We start from the raw sequence: 17,994 nt of genomic DNA on the forward strand, positions 1-17,994 counted from the left end.
CACCCCCATACCATGGCAGATGTTTGCTTTTGTACCTGTCGAAAAGTGATGTAAGTGGTCCTTTTCGCCTTTGGGACTGAGAACTCATTGTCCGTTTTTCCCAAAAACAAGCTGAAAAGTGGATTCATCCAGTCACTGTGTTTTGGATTATCTGAGATGAGTTTGGGCCAAGAGAACTCGCCGGAATCTCTGCACTGAACAGATGTAGAGCTTTCTCCTTGCATAAAAGAGATTCAAGTGGCATTCCTTGATGCAGCAGTAGAATGTGTTAAGTGACAACGTCACTTTTTTCCAAAGTTCTCCCGAGCCCATGTGGCTGTAACAGAGTAGCATGACGGTTTCTCATGCAGTGCCTTCTGAGGGCTCAAAGATCACACACATTCAACAGAAGTTTCCTTCCTTGCCCTACATGTACTGAGAATTCTTTAATTCCCCTAAATCTTTTCTATTCGCTTTAACTTGGATTTTCTATAAGCTTTTCACTTTTATCTTGCCTCGTCCCAACTCATTTGGAGTGTGTTGCAGCCATCAAAATCAAGATTTGTTTATAATTACAAAATACAATTAAGTTGTTCAGTGAAAACATTGGAAATCTTTTATTTTGTTTGGTACAAAAGACAATTATGTAATGTGTTGTTTAAATTAAAACAAATTAATAATTAAAAAGTAAATAAATCAGTATAATTGAAAGAATATAGGCTAATATCTATATCATTATGTGACTCCTCAGCTAAGAAGGGTCATTGTGAAATATTTTTTTCATTATCTCATATAATATCTCAGGATATTTTGCAGTCCAGAGAGATTATTATAATGTGCACCTGGGACCAATAGTTATAATAGCACAACAGACACATTCTCCCAAGCCTTTATCCAACATTTTTGAGGTTTAACTTTTTTGCTTTTATTATATTTATTTATTTATTTATTTTTTTGTATCAATTTCTTAAAAAATAAATGAATACTTCTTATGAAGAAGCAAAAAAAATGAATAATGAATTTGCTTGATATTATTCATGATTTTGTTGTTGTTTTTGTTGTTGTTGAGATTTTCATTATATTTTCATCATCTTTTTTCTTGATATATTGCATCACTTTATAGTTTAAATGCTCTCTTGAGATGTGTCAGCAGATATAAATTGGAAAACAGTGTCATACTGAGTCAGTGACTTGGTAGCTATCGAACAGAAAAGTTCAGTAAGGACAAGCAAGATTCAAAGCAATGCAGGACATCTGTTAAATTCAAATTAATTAAATTCCCTTCGTTAAGTTATAGCAACAGAAAGGTCATCTCATTTTCATATAAACTATATTTTTTATTTTTGTTTTTATTTTCCCCTCATTGACCCCGTTGTGATGCTTAAGGCAAAGGCCACGCCCTCTTATCTGCGTCACAATCAGAAGTCACGCCCAATGTGTCAATCACGCCCTACGCTGTTCATTCAATAAGTCCGAGGGCACTGCATGCAGTGCGCCAGATCTTATTTTTAGTGGCTGCGCAATTGTAGGCCTACTTTGCGCACAGAGTATTGTATTTATCTAGTTTCTCAGACATTATGTTGACGGGGTGCATGATAAACGGGAAAACAACGTAGCCTACTTCTATACAGCGACGCGGGCTCTACTCTAAACACAGCTGGAGCAGATAGGTTACATTTCGTTCGTAAGGATAATGAACAACAGGATTGTTTTTCCGACTTCCGATTTGTTTTCATTTGTTTTTTGCGTGGTGGAGTCCTATATATTTAAATCTCAGTATAATCATATTTTGCGTAGCCTTATAGCCTAATAAGAATTAGGCTAATAAAAGAGCAGACCAGGGCTGTAAGTTACCAGCCTAACCTGTAAAAAGAATATGGTTTAAAGTCGTGCTTTTTAGTTTTAACTTTCTTTTCACGAAAATTATTGCAACGGCAATCGATTTAATTTCCATTCAGATCTGTAATCACTATAGGGAGATCAGGGCTGTACGTTACCAGCCTAACCTGTAAAAAGAATATAGTTTAAAGTCGTGCTTTTTAGTTTTAACTTTCTTTTCACGAAAATTATTGCAACGGCAATCGATTTAATTTCCATTCAGATCTGTAATATCTATAGGGCTAACAAAGTATGTAAACAACATTCAATAAGGAACTATATCTGTAAATTATAGGCTATTAATATAATTAGGGGCAACAAATAAATAGGCTAGTAATTCAACACACTGTTAAGAAAGGTCATTCTGTCATTTATTTATTTTAATTTATATACAAAATAAGGCCTAAAAGCGACATAAAATTGCAAAAAGCCAGTGTATTTAACTTAGTGACCTATAAATTAAGTGGCTTCAGTGCAAAAATTGCAGAATTTGTATATGAACCTTCCATTATTATCCTTCAGATTGTTCACATGCTATCAGACTAAAATTGTTTCAATAATTATACTAAAATTCTATTATACTAATAATAAATAAAGTACTGTGAGAAATGTAATTTTTTCACACTCTTATTATTTCTGATATGTTTATATTTCTATTATTTTCAGCGGGACAAAATATGAAATAAAAAGTTGCTATGGATATCTTAAATGCCAGTTTTTCGCCAAATAACTCTGTTGTGCATCCTGAATACTTTTTAATCAGTGGACTTTCCGGAATACCATACAGCAACTATTACTATGTGTTCCTGTTTTTCATTTATATTATTTCTGTAATTGGGAACTCTTTAGTCCTTTTCATTATAGCTCTTGACCGGAGCCTGCACAGTCCAAAGTACATTGGTGTGTTTAATTTGGCCTTGGCTGATATTGGTGAAACTAATGCACTGATTCCTAACATGATGAAGACTTTTCTGTTCGATTCACAGTACATCTCCTTCAATGCTTGTTTGGCCAACATGTTTTTTGTTTACTTCTTTAATACAATACAATGTGTCAGCCTGGTTGTCTTGGCATTTGATCGCTTTATTGCTATTTGCTTGCCCCTAAGATATCATGCCATTGTAAATAATGCTGTCATGTGTTCATTTTTCTCTGTATGCTGGATGCTTAACGCTTTTCTGGTGGCCTTCACAGTGTCTTTGATCACCCGACTTTCATTCTGCAAGTCCAATGAGATACAGAGTTATTTTTGTGATCATGGTCCAGTGTATAGAATGGCTTGTAATGACAATAGCATCAGTTCGTTTATGGCAAAACTCAACACAGCTGTCTACTTTGCCGCTCCGCTGACAATATTCCTGTCTTACCTTTGCATTTTCTTTGCTTTAAGTAAAATTACAACATGGGAGGGGCGTATTAAGGCTCTAAAGACCTGCGTTTCTCACCTGTTGTTAGTTGGAGTGTGTTTCCTTCCCATAATCGGCTCATACATTGCTGCAGTCATGCTTTCTCTGCCTCCCAATGTGAGAATCATCAGTACGTCTCTGGCATATGCTGTTCCACCAATGCTAAATCCCATCATTTATGTTTTAAACACAGCTGAAGTTAAGAACTTTATTCAGACAATAATTAAAAAGAGGTCTGTATCAATTGCCCGTATTGTTTCAGATTGAATGCTAAATGTTTGTTTGTGCATCTTCTCAAAGAAGTTGTTTATTGTGTTGTTCATTTTGTATTCATCTTGTTGTAAATAAGCTAAATACAGCAAAAAATGTATTAAGTTAAAAAGAAAAAATAATGTCTGCAAGTAGACCATGTCCTCATGCTGATTTGTACTGCCATCACTACATGCTAAGTATATGATTAACATTAATTTAGCTGTGTGCTTTATTTTTCTGTCACAGTGAAACAAATGAATAACCTATAGCTACTACTGTAAAATGTATACTGTAAAAACTTATTTTCATGATTTCTTATCATAACTCTTTTCTTTTGTCAAATCAACTCAGATAACTAATGTGGTTCAGATAACATCATATTTTGAGTTTCTATTAATTAAACCAATCTCCTTCATTGAATTAACTAAAATATTTTAATTTCAATGATCTCAATTTTAAGGCAACCAGATAACTTGTGTAGTATATGTGCTACATACCATAAAGCTGCTATACTCTTAGTTTCTCATATCCTTTTATTAGGAATTATTAAGTGTTTTGTTTTGTGATTAGTGATTGTCAATCATCCATTTTTCTGCAAAAATTGATAAGTACTGTACATTTTATATTTTGACAGATTGTTCTAATATAATTTGAAAAATTCATATCATTTCAAATATTAAATATAACACCAGTTTAGTTTTGAATGTCTTATTTTTATCTTGAACCTGGCATCATAATCCCATTTAGTTAGGTCTATTTATGGAGTGTTTTCAAATCTTTATTTCCAACCCTTATTTCAGTAGATCACTACTTTTTGTTTTTGTTTTCTCCCTTTTAAACATTAAACATGCTTCTAATTTATAAATAGCTTTTGATAAAATTTAATGAATAAACACTAATGCATTCAAGGTTTAAAAACTGTAATTATATGCAAAATATATTTTGCAAACATAATTTCCAGCATTTAAGCATAAACTTTTAGATTTCAAAGATTTTTAAGATAATGACAAAATAAATAATAAACAGAAATGTGTGAGGGCAATCTGTTACATGTGTTACGTTTTTTTTTGTAAATCACACAAAGAGGTTTATCCATTCCATGCTAAAACAGTCCCATTGGAAAAAAAGATAAAATGGAAGTGGACCTGAGGTCTGGAGACTCTCTTAATATATTCTCCATAGAGATTATTTAGAATTCTCCAGATCAAATCCCTAAGCATCATTTAACTAATGATTTAATACAATTATGTAAATTCCCCATGCTTGTTAGTAAGATTGCCTTTTAAACTAAACAACAGTTCTACATCTTTGGACAGTATTAATGAAAATATAAACTATAAAAATACTTTGGAGGGTCTCTTCCTGAAATTGGAATTTGTTGGAATGTGTAAATAAAAAACAGTCTTGAGTATAAAAACTTAAAAAAGCTTAATTTCATTTTCTCTCTTTGTTCATTATTATGGTGAACATCTCTGAATCATTTTGCTGTAAGGCTTGAGTGAATCGCATAAGCTGCCAATCATGCGGTTACTGTGGCACAATAACACACTAATGAATCCTGTATCCCCAAAGTCTTAATTTACCAGGTTTTTTTTTTCTCTCTTGATGAGCTGAAACCTTTTTGTGGATGAAGCCATAAAGAATCTCTAAGGATAGGGCACATCATTACAACATTGACCTTTGAACTTTTTGACAGTGTTCTCTCACAAAAGCACAATTCAATCAGTTGAGTTTCTATTAGAGGAAAAATGACCAAACAAACATGAATCCTGTTGCTATGGGGCCACGCAACTATATACTCATATATGTACATAAGAGAGGCGTTTATATATCACCCAGACAGGTCAGGCATTTGCATTCGCTGGAAGAATGACAGAATGTGCTTTTTTTAAGCAAGCCAAGTGACAAGAAAAGCAGATCTGAAGAGAAGCCTTACACTGTTTTGTGATTGAAGAGAAAACAAAAGAAACAATATTTATTAGATCCCAAATAATCAATTCAAGAGAATATGCCAGAGAATTAATGATTTATGTTTTTTGTTTGAAGATTTGGTTGGTTACTAATGTTATTATTATTGTTAAGATTAATTTGCTACAAAGGACCATGTCCTTTCAAAATGTTTCAGCAAAAACCTAATTTGACACTTTAGAGCACAAGCTGCCCATTGGAGTTGTTTTGCTGGTGGTTTATGTGCTTGCAATGCTTGCTAACACTGCAAGCATATGTTTTATTACCATGAACAAGCGTTTGCACCAGCAGCCCATGTACATTTTCCTTTGCAATTTGTCTTTAGCGGACATGCTGTATAGCAGCAGTACCTGTCCAAGTATGATCGGCAACCTTATTGTTGGTTATAAAGCCATATCTTATATCCCTTGTGTTCTTCAGATGTGTGGTTTCCATTTAGGTGTGGTAATGGAGATGTTTGCAATCACTGTAATGGCACTGGATCGTTTGATTGCCATAAGCTATCCTTTACGTTACCACTCCATTTTAAACACCACACGGACTGTTTACTGTGTTGCTGTGGATGGTGGCAAGTGCTATTTTAACCATCATCCCGGCTACTGTTCTTCCCCTGCCCTTCTGCTCTTCCACTATCCAGTATGCTTTTTGTGAGTATGCTTCTCTTGTGAGGGCCACCTGTGTGAATCCAACTCCTTATTTTAATATGATATCCACTCTTGACTTTTGTGCTGTTGTTTGGGACATTCTCATTCATCTGCCTGTCCTATATAAGCATAGTGATCACTATAATGAGAATTAGCTCAAAGGGCGACAAGAAGAACATTTTTCATACCTGCTTTACTCACTTGATAGTGATAGTTTGTTTTTATGTTCCGATGTTCGTACGAATAGTCTTGACCCCCGTTGGTGTGGGTTTTAACATTAGAGGAACGTAATGGACTACTGGTAGGGTCCATCCTTTGCCCTTCTCTTGTAAATCCTTTCATATACTGTTTCAAAACCAAAGAAATCAGGAACAAAATGTTTCGAATTTTGTCAAAAGTTGCACCAGAATAAAGACTTGATGAAGCACAGACAATTTGTGATCAGCGGATGATCTTTCATACTGTATTTTTATATGTAAGCAGTTTATTGTACCATTTAAAACAGGGGTGTCCAAAGTTGGTTTAGCTCTAATTTGCCTCAACACACCTGGAAGTTTCTATGCCTAGAGCATGGGTGGCCAACGCCAGTTCTGGAGAGCCACAGTTCTGCAGAGTTTTGCTCCAACCCTAATCAACACACCAGAAGAAGCTAATCATGGTCTTAAGGGTTACTAGAAAGCTAAAGGCAGGAACGTTTTTATCAGGGCTGGAGCAAAACTGCAGGACTGTGGCTCTCCAGGACCGATGTTGCCCATCCCTGGGGTTGGGGCTAGAAGAGATACAGTCATTATATCCTACCAGGGCTTACTGGGCATGCGCACAACAATATTGCATCATTTTTGTCATGCTGAACAACAATTATTACTGTATTTGAATTATTGTAAGGGTAAGTTTAGTGTTGAGATAGGTATAGAGATTAATAAAACACAATCTTATACTTAGCAAATTAAATTTATTCCGGTGTGTTTAAATGGGGTTGGAGCTAAATTTTGCAGGACAGTGGCCCTCCAGGAGCAGGATTGGACACCCCTGATTTAAAAGTTTGGGGTCAGTAAGAATTTATGTTTTTAAAAGAAGTCTCTCTTGCTCACCAAATGCTGCTAGCCTGGATGCCAGCCGAACTTAGCCCCGCCCACAACATTTTGTCGTCTGCAGTTCGGTCTGGACTCGATCCGTTGGGGAGCAACTATAGTTAATTATTCCCCAGAAAAAAGGCGTTTGGGTGGTAAAATATGTGTTTTTTTTGTCTGGGTTCCTGGGTCTAAATATCACATAATCGGAGTCGCTTCAACATGGAAAAACAGCAACACGTGCGGTTGAGTTCTGTTGACATTTGACAACTAACGTTATGCGTCGCTCCGTTGCTCTGATTGGTTGTAGGTCTATCCAATAGAGGTCTTTCCTGGTTCGGTTGAGACACGCCCCATAATCACAGCCCAACGGAGAAGTATCAGACTCACATTCTGACTAGAATTGAGTATGACAACGTCAGGCTAAAATGCTGCTTCTATTTGATCAAAATACAGTAAAAACATAAATATTGTGAAATATTATTATAATTTAAAATAAATAAGCATCTATTGTAATATATTTTAATGTAATTTATTCCTGTGATGGCATCATGGATGGATCATCACTCCAGTCTTCAGTGTCACATGATCCTTCAGAAATCATAAAATATGCTGATTTGAAATGTTTCTTATTATTATAAATGTTGAAAACAAAGCTGTTCAATATTTTTGTGGAAATAGTGATACTTTTTTTCAGGATTCTTTGATGAATGGATCGTTCAGAAGAGCAGCATTTATTTGAAATAGAAACCTTTTGTAACATCATACATGTGTCTACTGTCACTTTTGATCAATTTAATGTGTACTTGCTTTAAAACGATTAAATTTTTTATTGACCCAAATATTCACAGTATACACACTTGAATAAATCAAAGATCATGAAGTAAAAAAAAAACTCAAACATTACCACACAAAAAAAAAATCTCAAACATTACCACACAAACCATTAACACATAGCGACGACAAAAACAACAACGACGTAAATAAAGTCAGCAAACAATCATCTTATAACAGTAACCACATAAACTATTCAAACTAAAATGCATGAGCTGCGGTAAATTCTGCGGTACTCTTGCTAGTAGGGACAACATTTGGGCAAATATTGTTGGTATGATAGGGTTTTTTTTTCCATTGTACTTTTAAAGTAATTCAGTCTGATGTAATGTCATACACTGTGTAACTTGTTAGCCTTTATAAGAAATGTTTTCTATCTTAATTCCTAATTTAAGATTTGAAAACATTATTTGTGAAACCATGGTTACTAAACAGGATATTGAGTTTTATGAGTTGAGGATTATGAGTTAGAACAGTGGTTCTCAAAGTGTGGTATGAGTGGTACTCAGGCTGCCTCTAGTGGTACGCAGAGGAATCACTAAATAAATTAATGTTAAAACACAATAAAAAAAATGTATTTACCTGTATGTAAGCACAGTGCAGTGTTAATGTACAAACTGTGTATTTACAATCTTAAAGTGGTTGAAAACAATAAACATTCTTATTAGGAATAAACTGCCTCGTTTTTGAACTGTGCAGAGATGTAGTTGAACAGCTACTGTATTTTAATGTTGGTCATTATAGTGATAGGAGAGCCAAATATGGTGGTACTTGGTATCAAAAGTTTGAGAACCACTGAGTTAGAATGTTTGCTTTTTATATATTTATTGTTTAGTGCATATATTGTGTAAGTGGTATGTCTGTTGATTGGGGGAAGCGCCTCCAAATTCCAGGCTCCTTTTAGAACTAAACAAATAATATAGCATTTTAATTAAAAAATTGGTCCCACTTTATATTAGGTGGCCTTAACTACTATGTACTTTCATAAAAATAAAAATAAACACTTCTTGTGTTCATATTGTATTGCAAAACACTTTTGCTTTTATTGAGGTGGGATACGGGTAAAGTTAGGGAAAGGTGTGGTGGTATGCGTAGGTTTAAGGGTAGGGCTAGGTGTGAGGGAAGTGTCAACAGTGTAATTAACAAATTAATTACAGATGTAATCACATGCAGGTAATTTTTTTAATGTAAGTACAATGTAAAAACATGTATGTACACAATAAGTGCATTGTATCAAATGATTAATTTAAATGTTAGAACAAAGTAGTTATTTAAGGCCACCTAATATAAAGTTATAAAAAATTTACTCATCAGATGATTACTAAGGCGCTTGATTTAATTACACAGAGAGATGTTTTAGTCATAGTGCATGTATTCCTTTCATAATCTGCTAATCTTCACTTGCCATGCAGTGCAGTGTGTCTTGTCTTTTTCTGCCATCTTGTGGGAAAATGAGAGAATGTGTCTTCATGATTCCTCAATGAAATATCAAATGAGTTGCATTTTATTTGTCTGTGTTTTACATTAGCTTATGTTTATATAAATTATTTTGACCACTAGAATCGCTCCAAAGATACAATTGATTCCCCTGAATGCATGCCATAATTAGCAACTGGCTAAGAAGCACCATACATTCCTGTTTTTATATATAGAATATTTGATTATTGTATTAGACATCCTTTTAATGTGTTTATTTTGTTTAATATATTTACAGTATGATTGTATTTATGCATTTTAAAGTCATTCAGACTCACGAATGGACTTTACAGTGGTAGGCTATATAATAAAACACAAATGATTTTAGTCCCTTTAATTGTTTGTGAATGACTTCCAAAAATCTAGATATGAGATATTAATAAATACAAAAGTACTAGAATTAAGACAATATAAACAATTCTGGACTAAAAAAAGCAGTGTGTTAATTCTGTGTAACACATAGTGGTAAATAAAACTGAATCAACCAACCAGTTCAATCATTTATTTTCTTTTTGCACTGACAGATGAGAGAACTCACCCTGAATATACTGCAATAATAATACACAATGCACTGGGTGAAAACATTGTTGTTTAAACAAATTCAGAATATTTGAAACATAATTTACAAGTTAAGCACCTTCTTCTATGGAAGGAATACAATTGTTATTGTTAACCACTGGCCTCATTTTTAATGATTTGTTGTGCCACTTTTGTCTTTCCCAGAAGCTTGACTATCTTGTCCCGTAGTTCATCAGTCTTTAAGCTGTATATGATTGGGTTCAGCATTGGGGGGAGTGTAACAGAAACAGTCAGAACTGCTGTGAAAAGATCCACATTTTGAATTAAACGCAGGTTCCCTAGTACGTATGCCAGCATGACTGGCATGTAATAGTGCAGGACCAGCAGCAGGTGAGTGAAACAGGTGTGAAAGGCCTTCCAGCGCTGTGTTGTAGATGCAATCCGCATCACAGCAACCACTACAATTACATAGGTGAAAATAATAAAAATCAAGGGGCCTAGCAAAACGGTCAGTGTCTTAGCTGTACCCAATTGACGGTTGTAAGAGGTGTCTGCACAAGCCAAATTGTAGACTGGGCCATGTTCACAACAGCAGCTCTTTACCTCTCTGGAGGCACAGTAAGGGAGCCTGGCAGCAAGGCTGACTGGGAAAATCTCTAGCAGAATAACTAGAGACCAAATCCCTGCTATTATAAGCAGCATCCTCAGGTTGGTGTTTATGGTAGAGTAACGCAGGGGCCAGCAGATCGCAACCAGCCGGTCATACGCCAAAAGGGCAAGAGAGAAAGATTCCATGTCACCAAAAAAATGCATGAAGAACATTTGGGAGAAACATGCTCCAAATGAAACATGATTCTGATTGAACACAAAAACAGGCACCATTTGAGGAATTATAACACTATTCATTGAAATGTCAACAATAGCTAGATTACACACAGCAAGATACTTGGGATTCTGCAAGCTAGAGTTCATTAGGATGACAATCAGAAGAACAAGATTACCCAGCAAGGTGATGATGTAGATAATGGACAAGGCTAAAATGAGATAGTTTTTGTTCGGCCAAGTGCGGAAGGCAGTTAGGTAAAATCCCTCATTGAAAGAATTAGTTCCATTGAAAGCAACTGAAAAATTCATTTGAACTCTGGCAAATCTGAAAGAAATATACAATTAGCACATTTTCAGCTTTAAACGATTGAGTTAAAGATAGGAAATTATAGGAAAAGCCATAAAAAAATTTTTTTAATCAAACCATTTGATTTGACTTTTTAAATTCGCATTTACAAAAACAGGAGAGGAAATTGTAATTATATTTTTTAATTCAAGAGATAGTAGGGATAGAAAATTCTGTCATCATTTACTCACCCTCAAGTTGCTCCAAACGTGTATGAATTCCTTTCTCCTGCTGAACATCAAATTAAATATTTTGAATTATATGGGTAACCAACAGTTGCTGGGCCCCATAGAAGGGGAAAAAATACTATAAAGTAAATATAAAATAAGTACATTTTAACAGAATTTTCATTTTTGGGTGAACTATCCCTTTCAGTTTTATAAAAATCAATCTCATAATGACATCATATATTTTATAAAACCAATATAACCACTTAACAGAAAAACAATGACAAATGGTGTTACATTCATTTACAACTGGAAACTAAACAAACAAATACAAACAATACCCACCAACTACTCTGTATAACTTGCTTGAAATACTGCTGTGTTACAGGAAAATAGATTTATAAAGGGCTGTTAAACTAATGGTCTAATGGGTATAATTATCCACTGTGTACAAACAAAGTAATAATTACCTTGACTAAGGTCTTAACAAAAAAAAAAAACATTTCTCATGAGTATTTAATTACTGTTTTAATTATGTCCATAAAGCTGTTGGTGTATTTAGGTATGAAAGAGTTTTTACTCCTTTGGCCCATAGAGGCAAAACAAGTCAAAGCAAATTACGGTCATAATAGATATTTTGCTCTCTGTAACAAATGCAGGATGTCATCATGTTGTCATATTCCAATGAAATAAAATGTCATGTCTCATTTGCGATTTTTATATATATATTATATATATATATATATATATATATATATATATATATATATATATATATATATATATATATATATATATATATATATATATATATATATATATATATATATATATATATATATATATATATATACAGTATATGTTGAAATATGTACGTTTTAATATAAAACAACCACATGACAAAAGAAACCATAGATTTAGTGGTCATGTTCTGTTCCGTTTAGTTTTCCTGTGTTCAATGTCACGGTTGCCCGAGTTCTCGTTTGTCGCCATGATTTCTGATTGAGTTACACACCTGTTATTTTGTTCTGTTGATTATAAATTCCAATGTATTTAAGCCCTCAGATCATTCTATTCATGGTTCGGTGTCATCAACATCAGTGTTGAATGTATTTCTTTATGTAGTGTCTCCTTGTATTATTCATTCTGCGTCACAAGTCTTTGAATTTTGGATTATATGGGAAATATTACCTAGGTTCATTTTAAAAGATAATCATAATTTCTGACTAAATCATTAACTATAGTTAATTATTCAGTCAGAAGATAGGTCAACCTTTAAAAGCAACCTATTTTTTACTTCTCTTCCTTTGAAACCAAATAACTGTAAATTATTGTTGCATTGCTGCATCAGAAAGAGAGTTTTAATAATATAAATGTTCCAAGTGCCCAACCAAAGCGAACACTTATAACCATAATGGTAAGGTGTTTTTTTTTGTTTTGTTTTGTTTTGTTTTGTTTTTGCTTGACAAAATGGCACTCAAACCAATCAATTAATCTTAACTTGTTTTTTCTGAGTAAACAAGGAATAGGATGTAAATAGTACAGATTACTACATTTTTACAATTAAGTTAGGACACTAAGTAAAGTTAACTAAAAGGTGTTAGTTAGAGTCACTGTTGGATTTTACAGTGCACAGTGTTCCTTGATGACAATAGACAGATTTTTTTTTTCTTCAGTGCAGTCTGAAAGAATTCAGACTGCACAATTTTCAAACTCGTCGAATCACAGTTCTTTTCACACTGCATGACTATCTGTTCTCCCACAAGACTGAAATTATTAAAAAATATGGACTGCAGAAAGCTTGCGATCCAAATTGTATGTGCGCTTATTTGCAGTGAAAATGAGAACAAGAAAATACGATTATGGAGGAGGAAATGGTTGGGGAGACGCGGGGATCAAGGATTGGGTTCTGCAAAGAGAGTTGGAGGTAAATAAATCATTTTGCAATGTTCTGCTGTTGCGGCTGGTCAAAGCAAATGTTTGTGCTTTGTTTCTGTTTGATATAATTGTATATATATATATATATATATATATATATAATATCTTTGTTTCCAGATGGACCGTTAAAGAATGTGACACATACGCGTCTACCGGACATCCTGTATAATTCAACTATAATTCAGATGACGACTTCGAAACTCATGAAGTGTTTCCAGTTAAGTGTGCCATATGCATCAGATGTTCAGCCAACAGTCCATGGGTGTGACATCTGAGGCTGAGACTAATCTGATGGTAAGACAATAGAATACTAGGGACACTTTTTTTGTTAAAAACCAAGGAAACATGTAGCGACTGAGGCAAATCAGACACATAATCGCCTGTTACATTTAACAAATATGTTTTAAATGCTTTGTGCTTAGTAATAGACCTTCCCCCAACACAACAGAGAAAGGTCCTCAGTTACACTCAAAAAAAAAAGTTCTATATGGCACCAAAAATGGTTCTTGGCTCGTAATCATTGGGGAACCTTTTTTAGTGCTATATAGCACCAATTTTGGTGCTTCAGTGGTTCTTCAGCGGTTCTTCAGAGGTTTTCATCTGTTCTTTGACTAAGGTGCTATATAGCACCTCTGAAGAACCGCTGAAGAACCACTGAAGCACCAAAATTGCTGCTATATAGCACTAAAACATTTTCCCCTATGATTACGAGCCAAGAACCATTTTTGGTGCCATATAGAACCTTTTCTTTTTAGAGTGTACCCTGGATACCAACTGATAAGACGTTTTATGGCCATAAAAATGTGGCCACATTGAAAAGGCCATAGTTAAGACACAAAGCCTGTAAAACACATGCTTTTGCCTCAAGTTATAGACAAAACGTCTATAAATGAACATGCACCCCAGGACATTGTATGTACGCATATAACTGTCTTGTAAAGTGTCCCTTGTATGTTGTTTTGTTATTTCCAACTTACTAGTTCATGTAACCTCACATATGTAGTGTCTCCTATCAAATTAATGCTCGCTTCACGACTTACACTTTCATGTATTTCACATCCTCGGAGGCAATGAATGTTTGTTGCATTAATTGGAGTATATATGGGAACAGGCTTATTGAATCTTGCTCAAAACAAAGAGCCATAAATCTCCCACTGAGGAATTTCCCGCTGGTAAAGCCCAACAATCCCATTGGTCAACTCGACCATCGGTGGTGGGATTTCTCTAAGACTCTTAAGAGAGACACTGCAGATCCACGCTCTCTCTTCTCTTCTTCCTGGCTGAAAATTACACCTCATCTTGGCCAGCAGGCCAGATAAGGCCTACACACACAGCCTCACGTGTGTGTGTGGGACAGGAAACCAGATGCCACCACACGGCCAGATGGGCCAGCAGGCTCAACTCCTCGCAGCGTGTGCAACTTCCTCAACCTCGATGGAGTCAAAGCAACCATGCAAGTTCACAGTTGTTCCTTTTGCTCAACACGGAAGGAAATGATCGCAACTGCAAAACGATCGGATGGAAAACTTTCTCCAGCGACCGTATATCTGGACCCCTTCCCGGGCAAACGCAAGTAATGTACTAAAAAATACAAATCGCTGTGTAGTTAGTAAAACTGTAAACTCCTTTGCTCAGACAAAGGAGCTTATGGTTCTTCCAGGTTAGACTCTTTGCATAACTTCATCCATCTGTTCTGACCCAGTTCTTCTAACCACTTTAACTTTGCCTCTTGCCATGTATGTTTTGTGTATGTATGTTTTATGTCTGTTTAATCTTGTCCGTTAAAGTTTGTGCACAATATAAGTTTGGTTCTGACTCCCCGCTGCAAACAAATTGTCCCTTAAATTATCGATTTTGTTATGCGCTCTGAGCGCTTATGTAAATACAAAGGAAGAATAATTTTTCTGTGGCCATGAAAAATATCATTTTTTAGAATTAATTAATAATCAATACTGAACGTTCATAGGACGAACTGATTAATTGTAATGTTACTGTAGCTACATCAAGTTAATCAAGTTAAACTGATTCAAATATTCATAATTAATCAAAATGAATAATCATAATGAGTTATGAATAATTATTAATATTTCCCCTCTGAGCAATTTCGCTACAATGATTCTTTATTTCAAAAACTGTTACAGTTTTTCCCAATCAATTTGACATTTCTCCAAACTCAGGTCACTATTAATAAAACAATCCATGATTATTGTAAATAAAATAAAAATCTTATTTTGCTTCTACTCCCTGCCTGGGTGAATCTGATGTGTGATCACTGCACCACAGCTAGTGCTAGGTTGATTATCTCCACCTTCATTTGATTAAAAAAAAGGACTAGTTTATGGGGATTAGTTATCAGGACTCGGGTTGGATCTCTCTCCTGCTTTGTTTTTGTTTTCATTTTTTTCACGTTGTAGCTGCACACACTTGATTGATCGCACGGAGCTTAGTACTTACAATATTTCATTTCTGAGCCACTAGCACTAGCGGAATTTTAAAGCAACCTTGCAAACTGTCTTTCCATGCGTCACGCTCAAACATCACAAACACAGCTCGTATGGGGGCTTCAAAAGGCATCAACATGTAGAAGTTGACTATATTAATAGACAATAGACAATAAAAGGTCCAACATATGCAGAATATTTTTATTTACTTTGCTATATTTCAGTCCGATTTTTTTACTTTTCTTCCAAATTAAGGGGTAATGCGACTTATTCCGGCCCACCCAGACTATTTGAGGCCCACCCATCATCAACTTTCTGCCTACGCCACTGCTGCTCGCATTTTAACCACTTGGCTGAGGCGTAAAGTCGAATTGTAGCATGATTCATGATTTCTTATTATTATTATTAATTTTATTGAATGTCAAATTCGAAAATTATCACTTAGGTAAAGGCAATAATATAAAATGATAATTATAATTATTTTTTTTAAACGCTGGCTGGCAGCAGGCCACATTAGACGCCAGGCCACCGGGAATTGGGCCTGGGGGTCAGCATGACCCAGACTGGTCTGCGGCTATGCAGCCCCATATTCAACAAACTGCGATACACTGTGTATTCTGACACCTTTCTATCAGAACCAGCATTAACTTCTTGAGCAATTTGAGCTACAGTAGTTTGCTTGTTTGATCGGACCACACAGGCCAGCCTTCACTCCCCAATGAGCCTTGGCCACCCATGACCCTGTCGTCGGTTCACCACTGTTTCTTCCTTGGACCACTTTTGATAGATACTGACCACTGCAGACTGGGAACACCCCACAAGAGCTTATTTCACCTTTGGTAAAAGAGGGAGATGCTCCATCACAATTTGGCCCTTCAAACTCGCTCAAGTCCTTACGCTTGACCATTTTTCCTGCTTCTAACACATCAACTTTTAGGACAAAATGTTCACTTGCTGCCTAATATATCCCACCCACTAACAGGTGCCGTGATGAAGAGACAATCAGTGTTATTCACGTCACCTGTCATAATGTTATGCCTGATCGGTGTATATATTCAGAATACAGTGCCTCGGCTTCTTTGTGGGAAGCGTAAACACGAGTCTGTTACACCAGTTTTGATTTCATTGCATTGGCTGCCAGTCAAACATAGAATTAATAAAAAATATATATTGTTTGTCTATAAATCTCTTCATAATCAGGCTCCGCAGTAGGGGAGAGCGGGGCACAACCTAATGCTTTTTGACTTTCTCAGTTTGTGTAAATCCACTTTGGGTTCAGCGTATGTATTTTTTTCCCACATTAATTGCACACATGTCTAGTACAATTATGTGGTTTTGTTTCATTAATACAGTGTATACTTTTTTCTTGATTTACCCCGAAAGAATGGAAGTGAAATGTGACAACATGCCCCATAGGTGGGTACATTGTAACATGTGGTGGGGCACAATGTAACATGACCAAATAACAGCTTAAAATGTTACCTGATATAATCAAAAAAATATACAAGACAAACTAAAATATTTTGTCAACAAAATACTATTATTAACTTTTTAAAATAAAATAATGGAATTTTTTAATCATTAAAAATATTAGCATTTTTGAGTTTGACTACAAACACATCGCTAAATACAGCTATACAGCATAGTTCAAAACATAATAATAATTAATAATTTCTGAACATTAACTCTCAATCATTTTTCACCCTTTTCTCATGATTTCTCAAAAGAATTCATAAATGTATAGAATATAATGGCATATTTCTAATAGGGGCACATTGTAACAACAAACTTTGTAACATTGCTACAAACAATGCTCAGGTAGGCCGTGGTATTTAAACGATGCCCAATTGGCACAAAGGGGCCTAAAGTGTGCCAAGAAAACATCCCCCACACCATTACACCACCACCACCAGCCTGCACAGTGGTAACAAGGCATGATGGATCCATGTTCTCATTCTGTTTACGCCAAATTCTGACTCTACCATCTGAATGTCTCAACAGGAATCGAGACTCATCAGACCAGGTAACATTTTTCCAGTCTTCAACTGTCCAATTTTGGTGAGCTCGTGCAAATTGTAGCCTCTTTTTCCTATTTGTGGTGGAGATGAGTGGTACCCGGTGGGGTATTCTGCTGTTGGAGCCCATCCGCCTCAAGGTTGTGCGTGTTGTGGCTTCACAAATTTTTTGCTGCATACACCGGTTGTAACGAGTGGTTATTTCAGTCAACGTTGCTCTTCTATCAGCTTGAATC

The 17,994-nt window shown here is 35.3% G+C and overlaps 2 protein-coding genes and 1 pseudogene across 3 annotated transcripts; 2 read left to right on the forward strand and 1 right to left on the reverse strand.

Annotated features, from left to right (window-relative positions):
* Positions 1-2,552: 2,552 nt before the first annotated feature.
* LOC307130358 (olfactory receptor 52E8-like) lies at positions 2,553-3,530 on the forward strand (the record flags this gene model as incomplete). Its single annotated transcript, XM_079823323.1, has 1 exon — positions 2,553-3,530. One exon carries the CDS (start codon positions 2,553-2,555, stop codon positions 3,528-3,530), a length of 978 nt encoding a protein of 325 aa, XP_079679449.1.
* Positions 3,531-5,714: 2,184 nt separating this feature from the next.
* On the forward strand, positions 5,715-6,539 carry LOC307130359 (olfactory receptor 10G4-like; annotated as a pseudogene). The gene has a single exon. The product of its transcript is annotated as an olfactory receptor 10G4-like (transcript).
* Positions 6,540-10,176: 3,637 nt separating this feature from the next.
* or40a1 (odorant receptor, family 40, subfamily A, member 1) lies at positions 10,177-11,160 on the reverse strand (the record flags this gene model as incomplete). Its single annotated transcript, XM_079823324.1, has 1 exon — positions 10,177-11,160. One exon carries the CDS (start codon positions 11,158-11,160, stop codon positions 10,177-10,179), a length of 984 nt encoding a protein of 327 aa, XP_079679450.1.
* Between the last annotated feature and the right edge of the window lie 6,834 nt (positions 11,161-17,994).

Source organism: Gobio gobio (assembly GCF_949357685.1).
Source record: "Gobio gobio genome assembly, chromosome: 8".
Lineage (NCBI taxonomy): Eukaryota > Metazoa > Chordata > Actinopteri > Cypriniformes > Gobionidae > Gobio > Gobio gobio.